Source organism: Anguilla rostrata, unplaced genomic scaffold, assembly GCF_018555375.3.
Source record: "Anguilla rostrata isolate EN2019 unplaced genomic scaffold, ASM1855537v3 scaf1008, whole genome shotgun sequence".
NCBI lineage: Eukaryota > Metazoa > Chordata > Actinopteri > Anguilliformes > Anguillidae > Anguilla > Anguilla rostrata.
In genome coordinates, this window is record NW_026986360.1 from 24,281 (window position 1) to 50,824 (window position 26,544).

The 26,544-nt window shown below is 39.4% G+C and overlaps 1 protein-coding gene and 1 long non-coding RNA gene across 10 annotated transcripts in view; one reads left to right on the plus strand and one right to left on the minus strand.

Moving 5' to 3' along the window:
* LOC135246994 (zinc-binding protein A33-like) overlaps positions 1-25,682 on the minus strand; it is a 41,421-nt gene extending 15,739 nt beyond the window's left edge. The window contains exons 1-6 of one of the 9 annotated variants that reach the window (XM_064320274.1): positions 6,030-6,472; positions 5,142-5,237; positions 4,751-4,981; positions 3,958-3,980; positions 3,489-3,607; positions 2,314-2,907 (exon numbers count right to left, since the gene is read on the minus strand). In XM_064320274.1, the coding sequence (XP_064176344.1) occupies positions 2,351-2,907; positions 3,489-3,607; positions 3,958-3,980; positions 4,751-4,981; positions 5,142-5,237; positions 6,030-6,437 (1,434 nt within the window). In that variant the 5' untranslated portion in view covers positions 6,438-6,472 and the 3' untranslated portion in view covers positions 2,314-2,350. Of the gene's footprint in view, positions 1-820; positions 2,908-3,488; positions 3,608-3,957; positions 3,981-4,750; positions 4,982-5,141; positions 5,238-6,029; positions 6,473-18,152; positions 19,756-22,396; positions 22,516-22,857; positions 22,881-23,674; positions 23,906-24,054; positions 24,151-24,907 lie in introns of those variants that run through there. The other 8 variants (XM_064320272.1, XM_064320273.1, XM_064320281.1 and 5 more) reach the window with 8 other exon arrangements.
* On the plus strand, positions 9,430-12,187 carry LOC135246997 (uncharacterized). The gene is made up of 2 exons (XR_010328055.1): positions 9,430-10,630; positions 11,059-12,187. It is a non-coding gene; the product is annotated as an uncharacterized LOC135246997 (long non-coding RNA).
* Positions 25,683-26,544: the final 862 nt, after the last annotated feature.

The window sequence follows — 26,544 nt, forward strand, 5'->3', positions numbered from 1 at the left end:
AAAAATGTGAAAGTAAGTGTATCTACATACATCATACTTATACTTACTATAGCTCCCTTATTTGTCGCAGTTGATGTCTCTCACAGTTTGCCAAGAAATGATCAAATGTGACCACGTGTTGACACTTTAAAATTAGGTTTGATATGTTGCTCAATATTTCTGTGTTGGATGACATTGCTCACTGTTCCCAGGCTTACACACCCAAGCAAGCCATGCCACTTTGTTTGGAGGTGTAGCATCATTTATAATTTAACTCTATAATTTGAAGTATGAAAACAAACTGTTGTGACCACCGGTGACCACAGATGTCACTAAATCCATCGAAACCGAAAAATTACGGGTAGACACACAAAAAAGGTTTTATGGTATTTTTTACAGTGTATGTCACACCCTAAATATAAATAATGTTTTCATATTCTTCCAGAATATGTGCCTATATCTATGAGTATATGTCGCAGAGCGCAAACTGCTTCACTGCCCCCTTGAAAACCCACCTTCCCCACCGCGTCTATGAAACCGCTGTGCGAATATCCAGCGGAGCTCACAAACGGCCCCTGTGAAACCCATATCCTCCAGCCCACCAATAGAGCACCTGCACAAAGTATGTGAAAGCAGTGATTAGTACACTTATTCATATAATATAACTGAAACAAATGTCATAGAAACACGGCTGATTTGTTATCTCCTCATTAAGATTTAAGATTTATTTAATTTTGAAAGAGCTGTCAATTTATTGTAATTTAATAGATGCAGTTAAGGGGTTTTTGGACCGAAGGTGATTCATTTGCTTTCTGGGCCTTCTCAACACATAAGCATGAAAGAAAACATGTTATGTTAAGTTATCTGCTGTCTCCATTGTCTCAACTGTACTGTATGTCCTGAGAGAGCGTTTAGTGTCCATGTGTAAGTGAATGGTCTCACAGGATGAACTCCAGCAAAGGCACTGGGTGCACAGAGATGATAATGTGCCAACAGTTTGAATTCATGCCAGAATTGAGAAAATATTGAAATATTATTTTAAAGAAAAATATTCATATTTTTATTTTGAAAAGTTTATTTGAAAATACTTTATTCTTTAAAATAATTATGTTGTTTTTACACATTGGAATCCTTTTTTGTCATTTAACATGATATGATGAAAGAGAATGCTATCGAATCCACATTTGTCACAATGAACTCCACAGTAAACCCTGGCCTAAACCCCCACAAGAGCAAACCTAGAGAGAAGGTGGCAAAGAAAAACTCCCTGAGTGGGACACATAGTGATGCTATGAGAGATACAATCAGAGAAAGCTTTGTGATTACTTGCTAATGCCAATAATTTCATTATGCTTTATTATTGTAATAATTCTCATGTGATAATTATCAATCAAGGAAAAGGGATGAAAAGAGTTTTAGAACAACAGCAGGTGTGCAGGTTAGGCTACTGGAGGCTCAGATGTAAATCCTGCAGCATGGAGCTGACAGGGTGAATTGCAAAGTAAAATATGAAAAGAGCACAGGAGACTGATGGAATCGAACTGACAAGAGCTCATTATACTCACATTTCAAGTTTGTACATAACCTTAAAAACCTAACTAGACAGGAATGACATCAATCCGATATTTGATTGACATCAATCATGCCTTTGATTTAACCACAAGAGTGCATCTGTTTTATGCATAAACATATGAAATAAAGTTTTGTCTAATGATTCAGATCAAAGGAAAACCAAAAAGATACTGCTTGCCTGTACTTAAAACAAATGCATGTTCAGTTCATAAAATAATAATGAAGAAAAAATTATTACAATTAAGTGAATTTCCCCTATAGTACCCTATCTGTGTGAAGAAATGTGGTTCTTTGTAAAGTTACAGTTATAGTTCCAAAGTTTAGATCAATAACATTTTATATTAAGAACAAAAATAGTCTCTGTTACTGCAGGAAACATACTGGTCAAAGCAAGGCGGGTCAATTACAACAGAGTGCTGTTCAAGCACCAGCTTTATACCCCTCTACCAGAACAAAATGTACCGACAAGGTAACCAAACGGTTATTGTTACCTCTGTATGCATGCCTGCTCTCTTCTGACAGGCTATTAAAAAACACCCCCCTTTATACTTCCATGTCTCCGGTAGCTCCATCCTTAATTCATGCATACTGAGGCCTATCACACTGACCAAATGTGATAGGCCTCTGTGCGTGTGCCTCCCATTTGGTTCTGGTAGGCCATCGACCAGCCCCCTTTGATCAGTTCACATGTCTATTCTGCCCCAGATCAAGTCAATAACCAGGCATGCTGAGGCAGATTAGAAACAACCAAAATTCCTACACCTGTTCTTTGTTCAAAAAAGAAAAGAAAAGAAAATGCTCACTGGGATGACATCACTGTTACGGAAACTTTAACTGGGCATATTTGCAGAGGTCCTTCGTTCCTACCATCATTGTTCAAACAGGGAGAGAAGAATGCGAACACTCTCTCAGTAAATGTGTCTGTAAAAGTGTAGATGAGTGACATGTCACTGGAGTCGAAGAAGGACACCTCCCCCCTGTCATAGTCCAGCTGCACTCTGATGCTCTGGGGCTTCCTCTTCAGTGTGAGGCCAGGAGCTCCAGATGCACTGTACTTATCACCATTCCTCAGCATTAAGACCCAGAATCCTCTCTCTGGGCTGGCTGTTAGACGTCCCTTCCTACAGATGGACTCTTTCACCACTCCTATATCCCACTTAGGTTTATTCCCAACCTTCACATCCCAGCTGTGTTTCCCTGAGGTAAACCCCTCAGATCCCAGCACACACCCACAGGGTTTAAACCTCTCTGGGTTGTCAGGATATTTCTGGTCTGTATCTGTGTCACTCACAGTGGTCAGATCATCAGAGAGAGAGACACAGGTATGTACAGTATTGGGGTCCAGCACCACAGGAGCTGAAATATCAAGCAGAAAGATATTTAAAAGGCTGTGAGAAGAGGCACATTTCAAACACTCTATTCAGATTAGGCCACATACATGAGACAGTGTATATCATTGTTATGGATTTGAATAAACGGTAGTCATAGCGATTCTGTTTGCATCATGAAAATGAATAAATGAACACATATCATAGCAAATTCAATGCACATAATTCACACAGCTGATAGTTCCTAATATGAATTAGGCCTTATAGAGAGGGGCTTGAAGTGAGAACAAAGGGGAGGGGAGGGGTGGGAGGGGGTGGAATGTTTTTTAAATATTTTTAAATTTTTTCTCCAAACTTACAAACAACAGTTTTAATTAGGTTTTAAACAGTGCACTAATTCACTAATTTTAACTAATGCTTGCTTGTTTTCTGATATTAAATTGAGAGCAGTACAATGCAGCCCCAGGATCTTCCTAAACTTGAACGGAACTGAGACTGGATGATTCTGTACTGTTTATCTTTCACACCATACAGCTTGGTTATTGAGTTTGTTTTTTTCATTAAATGTTCACAAATAATGTGATTTAAACTTTTGCCCCAGATACTCACTGTACTGCACCATCTCCAGCATCTTCTCCCAGACTCTGAACTTCAGGTTGCCCAGGTGTTTGGCCACATCTATCAGTGCCCCTGAGAGCAGCTCTGGATCCTGCAGTGTGCACTGGGCTCTGTAATGACAAGCAGGAGTCACTCAAGATTTAAATGGTAAATGGACTGCATTTATATAGCGCTTTTATCCAAGGCGCTTTACAATTGATGCCTCTCATTCATCCATTCACACACACACTCACACGCCAACGGTGAAAGGATGCCATGAAAGGTACCAATCAGCTCATTGGGAGCAATTAGGGGTTAGGTGTCTTGGTCAGGGACACGTCGACGCACCCAGGGCGGGGGATCAAACTGGCAACTCTCCGACTGCCAGACAAACGCTCTTACCTTCTGAGCTATGTGGCCCGAGATTTAGGGTTTGAAGAGACTTAAACAGACAATAGAAAATAGGTCAGAGTCTACATACCTTTCCTTGATGTTCTTGTAGCTCTGAAAAACACAACAGCACAATTGTAATAAGATGAATACATGTATTAACGTACTCAGTAGAGACCATTATGGGAGACATGGTATAATAAGTGAAAAACAAGAGCCAGGCAAATAAAAGTGATGTAATTTTAACAGTAAGCACATATGAATGGAGGTACTGTAATGCACAGGTAACTGTCAAAATAAAGGAAACGCTTGAATAAATGAAGGATGCAAAGAATATTGAAAGCAGGAGCTTCCACACAGGTGTGACTCCTGAGATAATTAAGCAATGAACATCCCAGCATTCTCACTGTTGTGTATAAAAATGCTGGGCAGGTTTTGTTGACCATTCATTTGGCTACCATGTGGCTGGAAGATTTCTCATCAACTCCGAATCAACTCACTGCAAATCTAGAGAGTGAACAGGCAGTTTCATCCATCTTGAACTTTGCAGCAGTTACCTGCATGTAGTGTACAGTGTCATTGCTATTACAGAGGACACAATGGTGAAAGACAATTATGTGGGGAAAATGAGGCCTTCTACAGGACATGTCCTACTCTGCCGTGGTGATGTTTTCTATTGACTTTCTGATGACATAAATTTTTCACAAAATTCAAAAATATAAAAAAAAATATGTGATGGCATTTTTAAATGAACACCTGCACCCTGAGTTTGACACTGTCATAGTAGGCTACTGCTACATTGGTGCAGAGTAAGGGAACATGGCCAAATATTGTGAAAATACCAAAAAACCAGCATACTGAATTACAGTAAATCAAGATCCTACCTGTAAAAAGGAGGTGTCTTCAGTGTCCATGGCCTTCTCTATAGCTGTGATTTTGTCTGTAAGAGTGGAGATGTGCCCTGTGATGTTTTCTATCTTCTCCTTCATGATCTGACTCTTCTGCTCCTCTTCCTCCCTCAGAGCAGCTAGTCTGGCCTCCTCTTCCTCTTGCAGGAACTGGTGGAGCTTCTCAAACTCTGCCTTTATCTGCCTCTCTGTGTGCTGAGCCTGACTCTGCAATTCAAACACACTATTTCAGACCTGTGTAACTATGTTTCGTTATTTAAGTGTGGCAGCCAGTGTGTTTGTTATGTCTGTCAAAAAGAACATAAACCAAAAATAATTATTTTGTATTTTTGTGTATCTAAACAGTATTCGTAATTGCTTTCCTTACCTTGATGTGTTCAGCTGTTTTCTTACATTCTTGTTCAACCTCAGTAATCCTCTTCAGTTTTTCTTTAATATGATTAAGTGCAGGCTTGAGTTCCTCCTGAAGTTAAATGAATCAGTTATCACTTACAGAAAGACACAAATGGCACAGTAATAGCCCTGCTGCAATACAAGTGAAAGTCAATACAGCTTATTAAGAACATGGGAGAAATAGTCAAATAGTTGAAATTTCATATATTTTATAGTAGACTGTAAGAAAAGTTAAAGTACATATAAAATTGATTTGACTTATTGGTACAATTATTTTTTGTGCATATGTATAGCTCTTGTCTCCACCAGTCATTGTGGATTTCTTTACTTCCTGGTTGTTGCTCAGTTCTCTCCCCAAGCAAATAACGGAGTATTTCACAGCAGTTTTATTAGGTTCTGACCTTTATTATATTAAAGGTCACGTGTGATATCTCCATTTGTCCTGTTAGTACTTCTAATTTGACATATCATTGCTACATATTTCTAAAATGGCTCTGCTTAATTCAGTGTTCATGTTTGGAGCCATATTCTCTGTAAAAGGCCCCCAAGCACAACTGTCAGTCAAGATTAACCATGCTTGCATTTTATTCATAAAGCCATACACTGAAAGTCTAATATACATGATGTCTTAATGGTTGTAAACACACTTTCAGATACAGTGCTGCCTCTTCCTGCTTTTGCCTGATCAGCAGGTTTGTTCCTGTTGCTGCCTTTGCGAGTGGAAGTGGAGGCCAGACTGACTGTATTTACAAGACCTCATGCCACAGCTGCCGTCAGATCTGAATGTTTTACACAGAGACATTTTACTCATATTGGATTGTGTCTTGAGAATATGAAATAGATTTAATTTAAAATAAATTACCTTCAGATCCAGCGCAGCCTCTTCCACTGGACAGACCGGGTGGTTTCTGTGTTTTTTTGAAGTCTGACAGACGACACAGAGAGGCTCTTGGTCATGTTCGCAGAAGAATAAACGTTTCTCCCCATGAAGACTGCAGTGATCATCACTCTTGCCTGCAGCTTCCCTTATAGACTTCTGCATTAAGTAGGACTCCACAATGTTTTTTAAAGCCAGGTTTACAGGAGGATCCTCCCTAGATGCATTTCTCCTGCAGATGGGACACTCTCGAGAGCTCTTCTTTTCCCAGCACTGCTGCAGACATATTTTACAGAAGCTGTGGCTGCATTTCAGGAGAACAGGCTCTTTAAAAATATCACAACATACAGAGCAACTGAGATCGTCCTCAGGAATCAAAGGTTTAGCTGCCATTTGACAGACATAGTCCCTCACTCTGAAATTTTTGCTTTCGGTTTTTCTGAACAAACAGACATTGTTGACATGGCATTCAAAACAGGAACAAACTGGCTGAACAGGCTTGTTGCTGTTGTCAGTCAGTAGGAAATCCTTGACAGTGTTTGTCCTCTCTTACATTCAGAGATGATAATGCACCTGAACTGCTCTGGAGGCATTACGTGGTGCAGTAGTGTACCACTGGTAAAGGCTAATTTTGTTAATATAACACATTTCATGCAAAAGAAAAATTCTATGTGCTTCACAAAAAACAAAAAAAAAAACATTAAAAGAAAGAATAAACTGCTGCCCTCTAAGAAAGTCCTTACAGGACAAATAAACAACTAATTCCCCACAAAAGCATATAGAGGAAAAGAAAAGGTGACATAGAAATAAGACTAAATGAAATTAGATAAACTGTCAAGGCTGTGACGCCCAGCTCTTCTACTAACCCTGTCTCCCTCTCTCCTCCCTAGTGTCTCTCCCTCTGGTGTTCTACCCAGGGGTATAATTGCTAAATTAATGCAATGATTGGTTAGTTGATTGTTTGATTGTTTCCCTCATGTGTAGCCCTATACCTCTGTGTGTCACTGGCTGTCTGCAATCAGTCACCCCCTATTTGTATTTAGGTCTGTTTCCCCCATTCAGTCAGTGCTTAGTTGTTAGTCTGCCTAGTCTGTATTATTCTGAGCTGCTACGTGTCGTAGCTAAACTTCTGCCTGTCAGTTTTCTTTGTTTTGAGTAAGCCAGAGATCTCTCTGTAACTGCCTGCCTTCTGCTGTGATACAATAAATACCCCTGAATTGGATTTAAGCTTCATCTGCATCCTGCTAGTTTTTTTTCTGCACTTGGATCCACACCTGTCAGCCGGCTTACATAGACTTTAAACTTTAAAAGACATTTGTAGTAATGATCAAAAAATAAATACAGGTGATTTTAAAACAACATAATAAAAATCAATAGATAATAAATTCAAATAAATTAGTGCCATGTCATGGACTGTCCTGAGCCTGCTTTTAAAAATAGGTGAGCGTTAGGGTATGTCTCAGGTCATCCAGAAGTTTATTCCTGCAGTGAGGGTCCTAAATCCATACATAATAACTCAAAGCATCTTTGCCAGTTTTTGTTTCACCTTGGGAACAATTGTCAGACCCTTCCCAGATGTACTGAACGGCCTGAATGGGTCATACCCAAAATGCAGTCAGTGATGTACTGTGCTAAGTCATTTTTTCTTTATAGACAAGCAGAAGGATTTTAAAATCTATTCTGTAAGCCAATGCAGTGATCTAAGGACTGGTGTAATGTGTTCTGCTCTCTTAGTCGTACTCTGGCAGCAGCATTCTGGATCAGCTGTAGTAACCATTGCAGTAGTCTAGCCTAGTTGCAATAAAGGGATGATATCAGCTTTTCAAAGTCAGATTTGGACAAGAAGTCTCTTATTTCTCATTATATTTTTTGAGATGATAAAAACTGAAATTGTAATGCTATTGCTGTGGGTGTTAAAGGTGAGATTATAATATATAATAACACCAAATTTCCCATCCTGGTCTTCAGAGACAGGGAATCAAGGTGTATTTTAATTTTTGCCTCCTTTTTTATTCCTGAGGTGAGGGTCCTAAATCCATACACAATAACTCAAAGCATCTTACTTCAGTTTGCACTGAATATGACACATGACAGTCTGGCTCTTTCAGAGACAAAATTACCAATAATCTGCCAATCCAATAGTCTGTCTAATGATGTTGTGTAATCAGTAGTTTCAAATGCAGCACTCGGATCCATATGTTCAAATATGGCAATATTTCCTAAATATGTGTTTTTATGAATTTCACTAAGAATCCTAATAAGGGCTGTCTCAGTGCTACTGTATGATGGAGCCTAATTCCACATTGAAAGTTGTGCATTTGAAATTAGGTAGTTGTTGAATTGGTGAAAAAAACATTTCTGTTCTCAACAGTGTTCATTTCATTGCAAACACAAATAGGAAATGGCTGCTGCTGTACGAGAGGACAAAATTACCTGCATTTATATGCATTTTTGTTCTTGAGTGTAGTGCTTACATGTCACACAAGCACATTACCCTCTGGAGGCACAGTTATGCCCCTGCCCTGAGCTCTAAAAGTGACAAGGATATGAAACACCAGCATCATTTAGTTTTTTTGCTGGCTCTTATAGGCTTCACCCAAACCTCTTTGAGTGTTATAGTTCCTGACCACACAAGGATGCAGGAGGAAGCCAAAAGGAACTCATAAATGCCCCACTAAATTGGGTGTGAGGTCATCTCTCCCCCTGAGGGTTGAACCAGGCAAGACTGGCACATAATAATTCACAGTGTTCAGAAAAAAAGCCCCTCCTCAAAAATAGTTTGAAAAATGGTTGGGGTTTTATGTGTAGATTGTAAACGTCCACTTGGACTCAAGGATGAACTGATTAGATTTTGGTGGTCAAAGGTCAAGGTCACTGTGAACTCACGTCCATCCCATTCTCTCGTGAACGCCATATCTCAGGAACGCCTTGAGGGAATTTCTTCAAATGTAGCACAACTTATGTGTAGATTGTAAACGTCCACTTGGATTCAAGGACGAACTGATTAGATTTTGGTGGTCAAAGGACAAAGGTCAAGGTCACTGTGACCTCACAAATCACGTTTCTGGCTATAACTCAAGAGTTCATATACTAATTATGACAAAGTTTCACACAAATGTCAAATAGGATAAAATGATGAAGTGATGACATTTGACATCCAAACTGGCTACTGGTTGGCGGAGGCATACAACCGCATGGCAGTATTTCTAGTTTGAGTTATGCACTGTGTATGTACCATTGGGTACTGATTAGGTTCAGCTGGCTGCTTCACTGTTAAACCCTGTATGTCATGTTCAAGGCTCTGGCTCAGTAGTTTAATGGACTCCTGCAAAATTGCCCAGTGAGTCACTATCCTTATGCCCTAGATGGAGAAAAGTGAGTGAGTGCATGATAATGCGTGCAGGCCTGCATAGCGGGGTGTTGCATGTAGGTATGTGCACTTAACTGTGCGTGTGTTACCATTTTAAACGAAGATGAGTTTTCACCCCCCTACTTTAGTTTTGGTGACAATCAGTTTGAGTAGTCTTTGCAATATAATGTAAAATATTTAATATTATATGTTTGTATGACTACAGTATATACAGTCGTCTCCATAATGCTTGGGACCATTTTTACATCTATTTCACTAAATTATGTCAGTAAAGGTTTGAGGCAACATGGAAACTTGCAGTTTCAATAACGATAATTGTTATGCATAATGATAATATTGAACATTATTACACATAATATGTTTAACCGCATGTTGACTCTCAGCTGCAAAAAGAGATGTGAAAATAGTTTTTTTTCCCCCTGTTTCCCAGCTTGCTTCAGTAGGAAGGCTGTGATTTTGGTTGGTTTACTGTTTGATTTTTTTTTTTTAAACACAATAAACTGTAGGAATACAATGCCCATAAGATCCTGCAGGAAAAAAAAATTGTGATTGAGTGAGGTTTGTCCTATGACATATGCCTGCATTTATGTTTAGTACTGTGAAATCCATTAAATATTCAAAAAGTGTTTTCAGTACTGATGTCCTTCGTTGACAATATCCCGCATTTACAAAGGACTTACTCTGTCATTGAAGTGGGCCTGAGTTCCACTGCACCAAGTGCCCAAATGCTACCTGTTGTCACCAGTGAGAGCCACGCTAATCCTCTAGTTGGAGGTAGTGCATGGAGTACACCTGTAGTGTGTGGCAAAATCTCTGGCTTGTGCGTTTGAGGAGAGCAAAAGCTTCAACTGCAGTTGTTCTTGCTAGGGGTTCAGGTGACCGCACAAGGTCGGGGGACACAACTGGAAATTACAGATTGAAACTAGGAGTAACATTGGTCTGTGTGGGAGGGCTTCTGATAATTGGTATGCCTGGAGAGCATGAGCTTACCGTAGCAATGTGTTATCCCATACTCGCATTGTTGTCTAAGGGAAGGGTTGGTTTTGTTTTGATGAATGGTACTCAAGGTACTGATGCTATGCAACCTATATCCATCACGCAAATCATTTCTGCGAACTAATCCATCTTATCTCAGCAAAATGATGAGCGTGCGCGTCCTCTTGAGTTCTAGCATAGTCTGCTGTTAACGTATGGAACTGTTGTGTGGATCCTGGGTGTAGACTGGATGGATGCTAGGTAGAGACTAGATAGATGACCAGTTGCGGTTTCTAGTCCTCCACAAACAGCCGTTGTTTTTGCTGTCCAGTTCACTGCAGTACCGAATGCCACTGAATCTATTAAACTCGGGTTTGGGACATTATCAGGGTTAAACTAACCACACCAGTTCCAGGAAGAAGAGGGCAGAGGAACTCCCGTGCATTTAATTTTAAAAAAATGTGCGTGAGCATAGCTAGCAGCAGAGCACTAAAGCCGTTCCTGCTGAACGATGAAAGAGACGCGCTCTCTTTGCGCTTGAGCCACCGAGTCAGAAACGGGCTTCTGCCGCCGCGTCTCTGAAGCCGCTTTTACGAACATCCGGCAGCGCAGACGAACGGTCCCTGAGAAGCTCGCCGAGCCGGCCGAAAACCAAACTAACAAATCCAGCTCCGCAGAAGAACTTCACCACATCCTTGAAACTTTGAACAGGGCAGGTTTATTTCCCCTCACGGACATACGGCCTGATTTATTGACACCTTTAGCAAAACCAACAACGCAACCAGTGATTGGTCATGGCATTTGTTTTGCGCCAATCAATGGTTGTGTTATTCATTTTGCGAGTGCTAAAATGTTTTGCACTTGCTGAAGGTTTCAGTAAGTCAGGCCCATACTGGCTGGCTGAGAGCTGGATTGATGGAGTGAGTTGAACACTCGGCAGAGGGGTGTGATATTGCTGATCAGGCACGGGGGAGCGGTCAATTACACAAACTTTGGAAAAGAAATACACTCGTCTGCGTATTTGCTGAAGGGACCTTTCTTGTCAACAGGCACGAAAAAAAACAACTGCAGTGCTCATCTTGTTTCCTTATGTAATTATTCTTGCACTTAAAATTAAAAAGACAAAGCAATAATGAACTGTGTCCTTTTCTTATAGCACACACTCCAAACGCATCATGCATACACATGCTTTCGGCATATTATGCACACACACACACACACACAAATTAAATAGCACACACACATGCACATGCACTCACTGAACACACTCTAAACTGTAGGCAAATAATGTATGATGTAGTTAGTAAGTTGAAAAAGTCATTCTAATTTTGAGCTGAAAGGTTAGTGTGTGCTAAATGGCATTCTCTGGCAGCACGTGACCAATCCAGTCTCTCGTCATGTAAAGAGCTCTGGTCACAGTGAACGCGAGTCGCCCCGAAAACAATGATGTGTTCATTCATGCAGTCAGTTGTTGTTACATTACATTCTATTATTTTAATCTTCAGAAAATTAACTGCTGTGTCAATGTTTCCTTTTCTCTGCATGGTTAAAAAAATGCGCTGTAAGGTAACCCTGAAACAAAAAGAGCTGTACCTCTGATTACAGAATCATGGTGACGCACATGTATGTTTTTGTTTGGTTTTGTTTTAAATAGGTTTATTAATTTATCTCCAGGTTTTGTTTACTGTAAATGCATTGCTTCATTGTCATTTTCACCAGTTGTAGTTTAACGCAATGTTTTAGCACACTTATGAGGATTGTTTTGTTTTTAAATAAATTAATGTTGGAGAGACAACAAGGCCTGGCTGTGACTTTCTTCCACTGTATTATTTTTAGGACACCGTGTTGATTTCGTCGGGAAGTTCACAGAAGTCTGCCTCTTATCAGACCCCAAAGGAAAACAGACTGTTTACTGTGCTGACAGGGAGTTAGCAATAGTGACTAGGAGACTTTTGGGTCAGCATTATGTAAAACTTAAGGTTAGGTTCTTCATAATACAGTGTAATCATGTTTTCTGTTGTTGTAAAGCCGATGTCATGGGGAACAAGTTGGGTGTCTCGGCTGCAAAGGTTAGCCCAGTGTGGGATTCATTGTTGTACTATTTTGTCTGCGTCTATATATATAAGGAGAGAGGTGCAGGTTCCAGGAGACTTGGCAGCTCAGTCTCGTACGCATCACGAGTATAGCCATTTCACCACTCACATTTTGTATGTTGTCATTATTACTGAACACACTGAACAATAAACTGCATTCATTTTAACCCGGCATTCCTCGTTGACACTGCACACCTAACATACACATGGGACTCAGGATATCTGCACCCCGTAGTCACTCACCTATACACTAGTGTTGTAGCAGGATACACAATTGTATTTATGCAGGCTACACTATTCACGTCTACCAAGTTAGACGCACGAAACTGGGGCCACTCTACTGGTGGGCAGTAGTCTCCACCGTCTGGGCATAACTGCTAGCACAGAGGAAAGGTTAAAACACTGTGTTGTCACTGTGAGTCAGATAATCAAGATAACATAAAATTAATCCCATTCCAGTAGTGACTTTGATGTGACAATTTTTGGTTTCTTACGGCTGGTGACCTCCATGCGCCATTTGGTGTATGTGAGGGGTTTCTTACAGTTTAAAGACAGACATCCAGATAGATCCAGTGGATCTTTACGTCCCTCTGGTAAATATACATTTGTATGTAGACCTAATTTATATTTACATTACTATAGTAGTGTGTGTGCGTGCGTGCGTGGTTGTGTGTGAATAGACAATAGAAGACAATTGTAGATGTGGGCAGTTTTGAAGGAACCACCTGAGCGCCAGAGTTTATTTCTGTTTCTGTTCACTAATATTTATTCTGAAGCTCAATCTATAATGTTATATGTTACATTACTCTAATGTTACTGCTCCTGGAACCTTACATTAGCTTGCGTTTCCACAGCTAATGCGGTGAGTCACCTCTTCAAACTACAGCGACGGGTCAAATAGCATTACAAGCATATTCTATTGTGTTCTATTATATTTATATAATATTTAAATGGAAATCATTTAAAATATACTATGGAATACATAATGAGATCCTTATGAGAACTTACTATATGAGCCTTGAAGTTTCAGTCCATCATTTTTTCATATTTAAAAAAATGATATATTTGATACCTTCTCAAAGTGGCATTTTTGTAGCAATATCGATTCAGTGTGTTTGCGTTTGTAAATTGCTCTTCTGTATGCTGTTTTCCACTGGTTGTGTCAGGTGCAAAATTCTCGCTACGTATACAGATTTGATGATGCATGCACAGAACGTGCATGTGCTTAAAATCGGGGACCCTCCCCCAGGATCTATGCTATCTGTTCAAAGGAGAAGACTGAGAAAGAGAGGCACCAGCAGTGCAAAGTTTTTAAACAAAGCTGGCTGGGGTTGCATAGGCCTACACATTCAAAATGGCTGAAAAATCAATGGAAAGAACACCATCATCAGATAATAACCCACCAACTGAAGTGACCAAAAAAATGGATACCCCCAACAATCAGAAGGCACAGTTCTAACAGCCTAACATCAGTACCGAATGTAACCTCCTCCTTTTCTTGCTTTTACGGAGTTGTGGATAAAAAACATGTGAAAGTGAGTGTATCTACATACATCATACTTATACTTACTATAGCTCCCTTATTTGTCGCAGTTGATGTCTCTCACAGTTTGCCAAAAAATGAAATAAAGTGACCACGTGTTGCCACTTTAAAATTAGGTTTGATATGTTGCTCAATATTTCTGTGTTGGATGACATTGCTCACTGTTTCCAGGCTTGCACACCCAAGCAAGCCATGCCACTTTGTTTGGAGGTGTAGCGTCATTTATAATTTAACTCTATAATTTGAAGTATGAAAACAAACTGTTGTGACCACCGGTGTCACTAAATCCATCGAAACCGAAAAATTACGTGTAGACACACAAAAAAGGTTTTATGGTATTTTTTACAGTGTATGTCACACCCTAAATGTAAATAATGTTTTCATATTCTTCCAGAATATGTGCCTATATCTATGAGTATATGTCTCAGAGCGCAAACTGCTTCACTGCCCCCTTGAAAACCCACCTTCCCCACCGCGTCTATGAAACCGCTGTGCGAATATCCAGCGGAGCTCACAAACGGCCCCTGTGAAACCCATATCCTCCAGCCCACCAATAGAGCACCTGCACAAAGTATGTGAAAGCAGTGATTAGTACACTTATTCATATAATATAACTGAAACAAATGTCATAGAAACACGGCTGATTTGTTATCTCCTCATTAAGATTTAAGATTTATTTAATTTTGAAAGAGCTGTCAATTTATTGTAATTTAATAGATGCAGTTAAGGGGTTTTTGGACCGAAGGTGATTCATTTGCTTTCTGGGCCTTCTCAACACATAAGCATGAAAGAAAGGGCAAAACAATAAGAACAAAATAATGTTCAAAAAAAGTTCATGAAATATTATCCATTTATCGAATCTGTAAAGATCAGGCAATTTAATAGTCATGCTCAAGTTTTCATCAAACTGAAGAAGAAGCCCAACTGTTTGCTAGGCTGCATGTTGCTATAAGAGCCCTATATTATAAACATGAAAAAAAAAAATATAAATATATATATATATATATATATATATATTACATAATTTAAATTGTGTAACATGATTTGATGAAAGTGAATGCCATGAAATCTCCTCAAATCAAATTTGTTTAGTGGATTTAGCAAACATCTGTCTCAATACACTTCACAGTAAATCCTGGCCGAAACCCCCACAAGAGCAAGCCTAGAGTGATTAATTCAGCCTGAAATAATTGTAATAATTCTATTTGAAGAAAAAAAGCACAGACATCATGAATTAAAAACTTAAAAATTATTTTTTAAAGATCACTGGAATGAATGACATGCTAAGCAACAACAACAAAATAGATGGTAAATCGATTTACCATTTAGATGGAAGACAACTCACTAATGAGGGACAAATTCATGGTGCAAAATTGGTACAATGTTGCCATCTACTGGATGTCATTATGGACATGCACTCTCCTACGGGCAAGGGTAGCTGCAGTAGGTGGCACTGAAATCACAAGGTACCGTATTTCACCCTTCATGCCTAATTCAACAATGAACTGGCTTAATAAATGTTTTATGGTTTTGGACCATTGCATAATTACAGTTCCAATGGTTATGTGAATTTATCATTAATCCAATTGCCCAAGTATTTATAATGAGGGACTATTTCAATAGGAGTACCATCTAGGGTACATATCTGGAGATTGTCATAATCTATTTTTTTATCTGATAAACAGCACTTAGTTTTATCACTATTTAAAACAAGTTTCAGATCTATGAGTGCTGTTGCAAAGCAACAAAAGCAAGCTGTAGATGTTTAACAGTCAGGGGGATAAAGTGGGAAAAGCAATAGAGGTATCATCTGAATGAAAAAGGAATTTACAGTCATTTAAAAATAACAATGTCATTAATGTAAATGGAGAACAGCACCAGACTACCAAATAATTAAAACTGTACTGTACCTATTTTCACACACTGAGATCTGTCCAAGAGGTAATTATGGAAACAATATTGTGCTGCAGTGTCTAACTGAATAAGTGGCAGTCTTTGTAATAACATGGAATGGTCAACTGGTCGAAGACCATAGAAAGGTCAACACAAAGTGCAGCACAATGAAGCTTCCAGTCTTAAGCAGACACAAGTTCATTTAAGACTGATGATGTGGCAGTGATGGTGCTATGCTTAACCCTGAATTCTGAATGATAAAGGATAAGTAAAGAGTGGCTCCAAAGAAATGAATAGAACTGCACATTAATTAGAGAATCCAAAGTTTTAGCCAGGCATGGCAATTTGAAAATTGGCTGATAATTATGTTTTACCCAACTTCATGGAAGGGCAGCACGAGAGCAATTTTCCAAACTTTCGGGGTAGTGCCAGACGTAATAAGAGGGCCAGCAAGTTCTAGACAGGATACAGGTTGTCCTCACCAGTGGTGGACCTAAGATTTATAACTAGAAGTGCATCTGCAACCTCTTTAGTTGCAAACGGACAGAGTAAAAGACAAAAGAGTCCTGATCACAAAAGGAAGAGGGCCCCAGCATGTCAGTTGTGAACACATAATAAATGAGGTGACTGGCAGCTGCAAAGTGCTCATTAGAAGCATATCTCTTTTTACCAGATACTAAAGTAGTGCCAGACTTGTCATGGACAGGCAATGATGTGGTATTATATTGCTTGGTAGAATTTATAATCTTCCAGAACATCTGTAGCAGTGAAGAGATGACTGCAGGATGCAGTTTCAAAGAAAAAAACACTTCCCAAAAAGAAGAGCTTAAAATGAGCAAAAGAACACAAAGATTGGATGGTAGATGATCGGAAAAGAGTATTTTGGGTGGCATCCTGGAGTCATCTCTTCACTGTTGCAGATGTTTGGCGAGTACTATTCAATGAAGCTACCAGCTGAGGACCTGTGAGGCGTCTATTTCTCAGAGACTCGGATGTACTTGTCCTCTTGCACAGTTGTGCATCTGGACCTTCCACTCCTCTATCTGTCCTGCTTAGATCCAGTTTGCTCTCTTCTTTCAAGACAGTAGTGCACATTATTGTATGAAATCTTCAGTTTCTTGGCAATCTCAGTGGAATAGCTTACATGTCTCAAAACAACAATTGACTGACAAGTTGTTTTTTTTTTTGGCCATTTTTTAAACCAAAATTGAACTTTAGAAATGCCAGTGTACTAGATACTGTAGTAACTGAAAGAAACACGTTGTCCCCTTGCACTATTGTTTATTGTTTACGGTTTACCATTTGCACTATGTTTATGTTATGTTTATGTTATGTTATTGCACTACGTTTATTTTATTTTATGTTCACTGTTATGCACCACCAGATCAAAACAAATTCCTCGTATGTGTAAACCTACTTGGCAATAAAACCTGATTCTGATTCTGATTCTGAAATATATTTTTTAGCTTAATTAAACAGCACAATTGTTTTCAGCTGCACTTTCTTTCATACCATATTAGGAGTAATGGCTGCTGAAAATGGGGATTTGCAATCATCTGTAAAGACTGAATTAAAAAACTGTTCTTTCAAACAATATTTTTAAAATATATATTATCGATCTCTTGGCTGTATTTTGTGACCAATTTAATGCTACCTTGGTGAATAATATCACTTCTATAAAAGTTATGAAAACATAAACATTTCTCTGTGATTCCAAACTTTTGAACAGTTGTATACATCCATCCATTTTCTATACCCGCTTATCCTGGGAAGGGTCACGGGGGGTTCTGGAGCCTATCCCAGCATGCATTGCACGAGAGGCCGGAATAAACCCTGGACAGGTTATCAATCTATCGCAGGGCAAACACACCATTCACACACACCATTCATGCACTCATACCTATGGGAAATTTAGAGTCTCCAAAATAGGTCTACCTGCATGACTTTGGACAGTGGGCGGAAACCCACACAGACAAGGGGGGAACATACAAACTCCACACAGTAACATAAAATAATTATGTTGTTTTTACACATTGGAATCCTTTTTTGTGATTTAAATTCTCTAACACGATATGATGAAAGAAAATGCTATCAAATCCACATTTGTCACAATAAACTTCACAGTAAACCCTGGCCTAAACCCCCACAAGGGCAAACCTAGAGAGAAGGTGGCAAAGAAAAACTCCCTGAGTGGGACACATAGTGATGCTATGAGAGATACAATCAGAGAAAGCTTTGTGATTACTTGCCAATGGCAATAATTTCATTATGCTTTATTATTGTAATAATTCTCATGTGATAATTATCAATCAAGGAAAAGGGATGAACAGAGTTTTAGAATAACAGCAGGTTTGCAGGTGAGGCTACTGAAGGCTCAGATGTAAATCCTACAGCATGGAGCTGACAGGGTGAATTGCAAAGTAAAATCTGAAAAGAGCACAGGAGACTGATGGAATCGAACTGACAAGAGCTCATGATACTCACATTTCAAGTTTGTACATAACCTTAAAAACCCAACTAGACAGGAATGACATCAATCTGATATTTGATTGACATCAATCATGCCTTTGATTTAACCACAAGAGTGCATCTGTTTTATGCATAAACATATGAAATAAAGTTTTGTCTAATGATTCAGATCAAAGGAAAACCAAAAAGATACTGCTTGCCTGTACTTAAATCAAATGCATGTTCAGTTCATAAAATAATAATGAAGAAAAAAGTATTACAATTATTAAGTGAATTTCCCCTATAGTACCCTATTTGTGTGAAGAAATTTGGTCCTTTGTAAAGTAAAATGTATAGTTCCAAAGTTTAGATCAATAACATTTTATATTAAGAACAAAAATGTTACTGCAGGAAACATACTGGTCAAAGCAAGGCTGGTCAATTACAACAGAGTGCTGTTCAAGCACCAGCTTTATACTCCTCTCCCAGAACAAAATGTACCGACAAGGTAACCAAACGGTTATTGTTACCTCTGTGTGCATGCCTGCTCTCTTCTGACAGGCTATTAAAACACCCCCCTTTGTACTTCCATGTTTCCGGTAGCTCCATCCTAAATCAACATCCATGCATACTGAGGCCTATCACATTGACCAAATGTGATAGGCCTCTGTGCGTGTGCCTCCCATTTGGTTCTGGTAGGCCATCAACCAGCCCCCTTTGATCAGTTCACATGTCTATTCTGCCCCAGATCAAGTCAATAACCAGGCATGCTGAGGCTGATTAGAAACAACCAAAATTCCTACACCTCATCTTAGTTCGAAAGAAAAGAAAATGCTCACTGGGATGACATCACTGTTACGGAAACTATAACTGGGCATATTTGCAGAGGTCCTTCGTTCCTACCGTCATTGTTCACATAGGGAGAGAAGTATGGGAACACTCTCTCAGTAAATGTGTCTGTAAAAGTGTAGATGAGTGACATGTCACTGGAGTCGAAGAAGGACACCTCCCCCCTGTCATAGTCCAGCTGCACTCTGATGCTCTGGGGCTTCCTCTTCAGTGTGAGGTCAGCAGCTCCAGCTGCAAGGTACTTATCACCATTCCTCAGCGTTAAGACCCAGAATCCTGTCTCTGGGCTGAGTGTTATCTCTCCCTTCCTACTGATGGACTCTTTCACCACTCCTATATCCCACTCAGATTTATTCCCAACCTTCACCTCCCAGCTGTGTTTCCCTGAGGTAAACCCCTCAGATCCCATCACATTCACATAGAGTTTAAACCTCTCTGGGTTGTCAGGATATTTCTGGTGTGTACCTAATCTCACAGTGGTCAGATCATCAGAGAGAGAAAGCCAGGGGGATGCAGTATTGGGGTCCAGCAACACAGGAACTGAAATTTCAAGAGAAAAGATATTTAAAAGTCTGAGAAAAGAGAAACATTTCAAATACTCTATTTAGATTAGGTCACATACAAAGGAAATATACAAATAATAATAATTATGGATTTGGATGGTGGGTATGCCATCCTGCCAAGTCACACCTTGGTAGGGCAGCATGCCCCATACAAATACAGCACTGAGAGTTTGGCACTTTGCAGGGCTCCCTACAGAAATAACCACAATGACCACAAACTCTCAGCCCTTAAAAACTTTCATTTCTGTACCTTCTAACACCCAAACTTTTGCGATTTTGCGTTTTTTCCTTCTTTTTCCTGCCTGATTACATCATCCCAAATACTCCAGGCCCAAAAAGAATATATGTCTCCCTATTGGACATATATAGAAGTGCACTCATTTAAAACAGCAACAGAGGCGGACACGGTGGCACAGTGGTTAGCGCTGTCGCCTCACAGCAAGAAGGTTATGTGTTCGAATCTCCGCTTGGGGCCTTTCTGTGCGGAGTTTGCATGCTCTCCCCGTGTTCGTGTGGGTTTACTCCGGGTACTCCGGTTTCCTCCCACGCTCAAAGACATGCATGTTAGGTGCGTTCCTGCAGTTGCCCTTGACCAAGGCACTGGCCTCAGAACTGGAGTTGGTCCCCGGACGCTGCACTGTGGGTGCCCATTGCTCCTAAGTAACTAGGATGGGTCAAAATGCAGAGGACAAATTACCCCACGGGGTTCAATAAAGTATATCTATCTATCTATCTATATATTCTTCACTAGTAGCTTCCCGGGTAGCACATCTACCTATGACACTTTTGGATGAGCGACAGGCTGCGTTCAAACCCCACCTCGGACTCATAAAAACCTGTCATTCAAACTAAAAATAAAACACTGAAACTATATTTTTGCATGTCAATAATCTTTGTGGGAAAGTAATTTATATTTCTGTATTTATACAACTACAGAATAAATATAACCACGCTTTACACAGTTCCTTCCGCCTTCGGTATTTTGACTGAGTTTAATGTTAGCTACCTATCAGAGTTGCATTGCGGTCCGGTAGGTAATATTACCGGTCGTATAGAAACTGACACAGGATAATGACTTCTTCACGGCATGTATATCTATTTTCTTAAAAAGTGACAATGTCGAATACATCGCTCTGCCATATCTACTGTTCAATACTTTTTAACTAGGCTACCATGACTACACTGCAACGCCACATTTTTAAATTTTCAAGTTAGCTACCTCTACCGACATACAAAAAATTGTAAGTTATGTACAATAGCCCATTACAAACGCTTCCATTGAAAAATATGAAATACACTTTCATTTATTTGTCATTCATTTTAAATGGGAAAATGATTGAATCGATATGCGTTTCTGTCAGCTATAATGTGTGTTTAAATGCATGTGTATGTGTATGCATGTCTCTCAACATTACATGAAAATAACATTTACATGAATTACTATTATCACTAACTCATAACAAACACAGTACAAAGAAATGATATCTGAAGAAAAACACACTTTCAACATACAAAAAATGCCCAGGTACTCACATACAAAGCACTGTCTATAAGTCATCATTCAAATCTATACCTATCATTAGGAGTATTGGTATCAAAATTGCACCAAGTTACATGAAACAATATTGGTCATTTTAGCTCACACAAATTAAGCTATATTCCAAAGCAATGCTGCTACCTATCCATCCATCCATTATCTACACCTGCTTATCCTGAGCAGGGTCGCGAGAGTTGCTGGAGCCAGTCCCAGCATGCATTGGTTGAAAGGCAGGAATACACCCTGGTCAGGCTACCAATCTATCGCAGGGGACACACACCATTCACTCACACTTATGGGAAATTTATGGTCTCCAATCGGCCTACCTGCATGTGTTTGGACTAGGGGAGGAAACCCACACGGACGCGACGAAGAACATGCAAACTCCAAGCAGAGATTTGAACCCAGAACCTTCCTGTTGTGAGGCGACTGTGCTACCCACAGGACCACCTACATTATTTAAGTAACTTGGCCCTGTGTTATTTCATATTACCATTTGAAGGGAATGTGGTCATTCAAACTTTTAAGTGTCACATTAAAGTATCACATAAAAATGTTTAATTTGTCTTAGCTAAGATAAATATAAACATTGTTTATTGTAACTTGGCCTAATTTTGATATCATTACTTTTAATGGCAGGCCTAGATTTTGCACGTCTTAATGACTTACAGTGCTGTGTATGTGTGAGTAACTTGGCATTTTTGTACATTGAAAACATGTTTTTATTCAGATTCATATATACTGTAGTTAAAGTGATTCATACTTTAAACATGAAATGAATATGAAAATGAATAAATCAACTAACACATTTCAAAATTCAATTCACACAGCTAAAAAAACATATTATTAATTAGGTTTTATATATAATGCTAATTCTGTGTTTGCCTGGGTTCTAATTTCAAATTGAGAGAAGAGCAATGCACCCCACAGGACCTTACTAAACTTGGAGGGAACTGAGACTGGGTACCTCGGTATTGTTTATCTTTAGCACCATTTCAGAATACAGCTTGTTTCTTCAGATCTGTGTGTTCATTAAATACATGCAAAAAACATAATTTCACCAGCTGCCCCAGATACTCACTGTACTGCACCATCTCCAGCATCTTCTCCCAGGCTCTGAACTTCAGGTTGCCCAGGTGTTTGGCCACATCTATCAGAGCCCCTGAGAGCAGCTCTGGATCCTGCAGTGTGCACTGGGCTCTGTAATGACAAGCAGGAGTCACTCAAGATTTTAATGGTAAATGGACTGCATTTATATAGCGCTTTTATCCAAGGCGCTATACAATTTATGCCTCTCATTCACCTATTCACTCACACGCCAACAGTGAAAGGCTGCCATGAAAGGTACCAATCAGCTCTTCAGGAGCAATTGGGGGTTAGGTGTCTTGGTCAGTGACACGTCGACACACCCAGGGCGGGGGATCAAACTGGCAACCCTCCGACTGCCAGACAACCGCTCTTACCTCCTGAGCTATGTCGCCCCAGATTTAGGGTTTAAAGAGACTTCAACAGACACTTGAAAATAGGTCAGAGTCTACATACCTTTCCTTGATGTTCTTGTAGCTCTGAAAAACACATAACAGCACAATTGTGATAAGATGTATACATGTATAAATGTACTCAGTAGAGACCATTATGGGATACATGTTATAATAAGTGAAAAACAAGAGCCAAGCAAATAAAAGTGATGTAATTTTAACAGTAAGCAAATATGAATGAAGGTACTGTAATGTACAGGTAACTGTCAAGATAAAGGAAACGCTTGAATAAATGAAGGATGCAAAGAATATTGAAAGCAGGAGCTTCCACACAGGTGTGACTCCTGAGATAATTAAGCAATGAACATCCCAGCATTCTCACGGTTGTGTATAAATATGCTGGGCAGGTTTTGTTGACCATTCATTTTGCTACCATGTGGCTTGATTGCTCATCAACTCCGAATCAACTGACTGCAAATCTAGAGAGTGAACAGCCAGTTTCATCCCTCTTGAACTTTGCAGCAGTTGCCTGCATGTAGTGTACAGTGTCACTGCTGTTATAGAGGACACAATGGTGAAAGACAACTTTGTGGAGAAAATGAGGCCTTCTGTAAATTATACAGGACATGTCCTACTCTGCAGTGGTGATGTTTTCTACTGACTTTCTGGTGACACCAATTTTTTCACAAAATTCAAAAATATTTTTAAAAAATGTGATGACATTTTAAAATGAGCAGATGCATATCTATGAACACCTGCACACTGAGTTTGACACTGTCACAGTAGGCTACTGCTGCATTGGTGCAGAGTAAGGGAACACGGCCAACTATTGTGGAAAACCACAAACCAGCATACTGAATTACAGAAAATACAGCTCTTACCTGTAAAAAGGAGGTATCTTCAGTGCCCATGGCCTTCTCTATAGCTGTGATTTTGTCTGTAAGGGTGGATATGTGTCCTGTGATGTTTTCTATCTTTTCCTTCATTATCTGATTCTTCTGCTTCTCTTCCTCCCTCAGTACAGCTAGTCTGGCCTCCTCTTCCTCTCGCAGGAACTGGTGGAGCTTCTCAAACTCTGCCTTCATCTGCCTCTCTGTGTGCTGGGCCTGACTCTGCAATTCAAACACACTATTTTAAACTTGAATAGTGTAACTATGTTTTGTTATTTAAGTGTGGCAGCCAGTGTGTTTGTTATGCCTGTCACACACAACATAAACCAAAAACTATGCTTTTATTAAGTATTCTTGATTGCTTTCCTTACCCTGATATGTTCTGCTGTTTCCTTACATTCTTGTTCAACCTCAGTAAACCTCTTCAGTTTTTCTTTAATAAGATTAAGTGCAGGGTTCAGTTCCTCCTGGAGTTAAATTAATCAGTTATCACTTCCAGAAAGACACAAATGGCACAGTAATATCCCTGCTGCAATAAAAATGAAAGTCAGTACAGCTTATTAAGAACATTGGAAAAGTAGTCAGGAAAATAGCCCTGCTACAAATGAAAGATTAGTGAAACATACTTATAACACAGCATAAAATGTTATGTGATGCATTTTCAAAAAAATTAAACCAGTCAAATTGTACAGCATATAGGATTAAAAAATAACTTTTGCTGGGTTGTAATTTTATATTTTATAGTAGACTGTAAGAAATGTTAAAGCACTTATAAAATTGATTTTACTTGTTGGTACAATAATTTTTTGTGCATATGTATAGCTCTTGTCTCCACCAGCCATTGTGTATTTCTGTACTTCCTGTTTGTTGCTCAGTTCTCTCCCTAAGCAAAGGGACTGCATGAGGCCCCCAAGCACAACTGTCAATCAAGATTAACCATGCTTGCATTTTATTCATAAAGCCCTACACCGAAAGTCTAATGTACATGATGTTTTAACGGTTGTAAACACTTTCAGATACAGTGCTGCCTCTTCCTGCTTTTGCCTGATCAGCAGGTTTGTTCCTGTTGCTGCCTTTGCGAGTGGAAGTGGAGGCCAGACTGACTGTATTTACAAGACCTCATACCACAGCCGTCCGTCAGAACTGAATGTTTTACACAGAGATATTTTACTCATAATTGATTGTCTTGAAAACATGAAATATGTTATATTCAAAATAGAATACCTTCAGTTCTAGTACGGCCTCTTCAACTGGACAGACTGGGTGGCTTCTGTGTTTTTTTGAAGTCTGACAGACGACACAAAGAAGCTCTTTGTCATGTTCACAGAAGAATAGAAATTTCTCCCCATGAAGACTACAGCGAGCATCACTCCTGTCTGTAGTTTCTCTCTCAGTCTTCTGCTTTAAGTAGGACTCCACAATGCTTCTTAAAGCCAGGTTTACAAGAGGTTTCCCCATAGAGGCCTTTCTCCTGCAGATGGGACACTCTCGAGAGCTCTTCTCTTCCCAGTACTGCTTCAGACACACTCCACAGAAGCTGTGGCAACATTTCAGGACAACAGGCTCTTTAAAAATATCACAACATACAGAGCAACAGAGCTCGTCCTCTGGAATCAAAGCTTTAGCCTCCATTTTACAGACTCCGTTTCTCACTCTGACATGTTCACTTTCACTTTTGCTGAACTTTGGACAGAACAAACCCCATATCGTTCAAAATTGGAACAAACTGGCTGATCAGACTTGTTGTCATCAGTCTTCTTGCCCAAATACAGAGATGATAATGTGCCTGAACTGACTGCTCTGGAGGTATTTACAAGGTGCAGCCAATAGTGCTGCCCTACAAAGGCAAAAGACCTTAACTCGCCAGAGTGTAGAACTGAGAAAAATGACTTTAAAGTTGTTTTGTTGTCCAGCCAAATGAACTGTGGGCAGAATATTGGAAATGTGGCAATTCTTTGTTTTTTTTAATGAAGTTATTTATCTACATAGAAATCTTGAACTCAAACTTGACCTTTGACCCTTGTTTGGAAGTTAATGTACTCTGCCTTTGCATTTTCTGCAAAATAATAAGGGGTCATGCCGAGGCAAAAGGCATTAACTTCCATTTGATTGCTCATTTGGTTGCTGATCACTATATACAATCAGTATATGATAATAATGATAACATCAACAAAAAATCTAGTGATCATGGCACAATTAGGTTTAGATTAAATTCATTGTTTTTCTGACATGACAAATGTAGACACAGATGACATTGATCAAACAAAATAGTTTTGCATGTGGGAGGATAACGTTTTGCAGTCAATTTATTGAGTGCAATGTTTACTAACGCAACGCAACGAATAGTAAAGGATACAAGACTCGTGTTTTGGATTTAATTGGATGAATGCCAGAGTAGGATACTCAACGATGACTCATGTTATGGATTTAACGTGTTGAACCCAGAGACTGTAAAAAATACCCCAGCGAGTAATGCTCAAAACTCATGTTGTGGATTTAACTTCTCAAAGGACGTTGTTTGCAATGGATTTTTATCAAGTTACAAAAAAAGGTAGGCTATCTATTTAATTGTGAATTATTACTCCTGAGCTCGTGTGTGTGTGATTAGGCTATTTAGGAGGTGTGTCGTGTGTCTATGCGAGCCCTAACCCACTCGCGCTGTTTCCCTGGCTGTCAGTGTCGGGCTGTCACAGGCTGGCACTGACTAGCCTGCATGACACGAAAAAATAATTAATTGCGTATGATTTACGATTACTTATAGCTGGCAAGCCATCTAGTTATTGTTTTGCTTTCTTTGCATTCTGATCGCATATGGGAGCAGTTTGGTTTTGTTTGTGAAGTAGCTAGCTAGCTAACAAGTA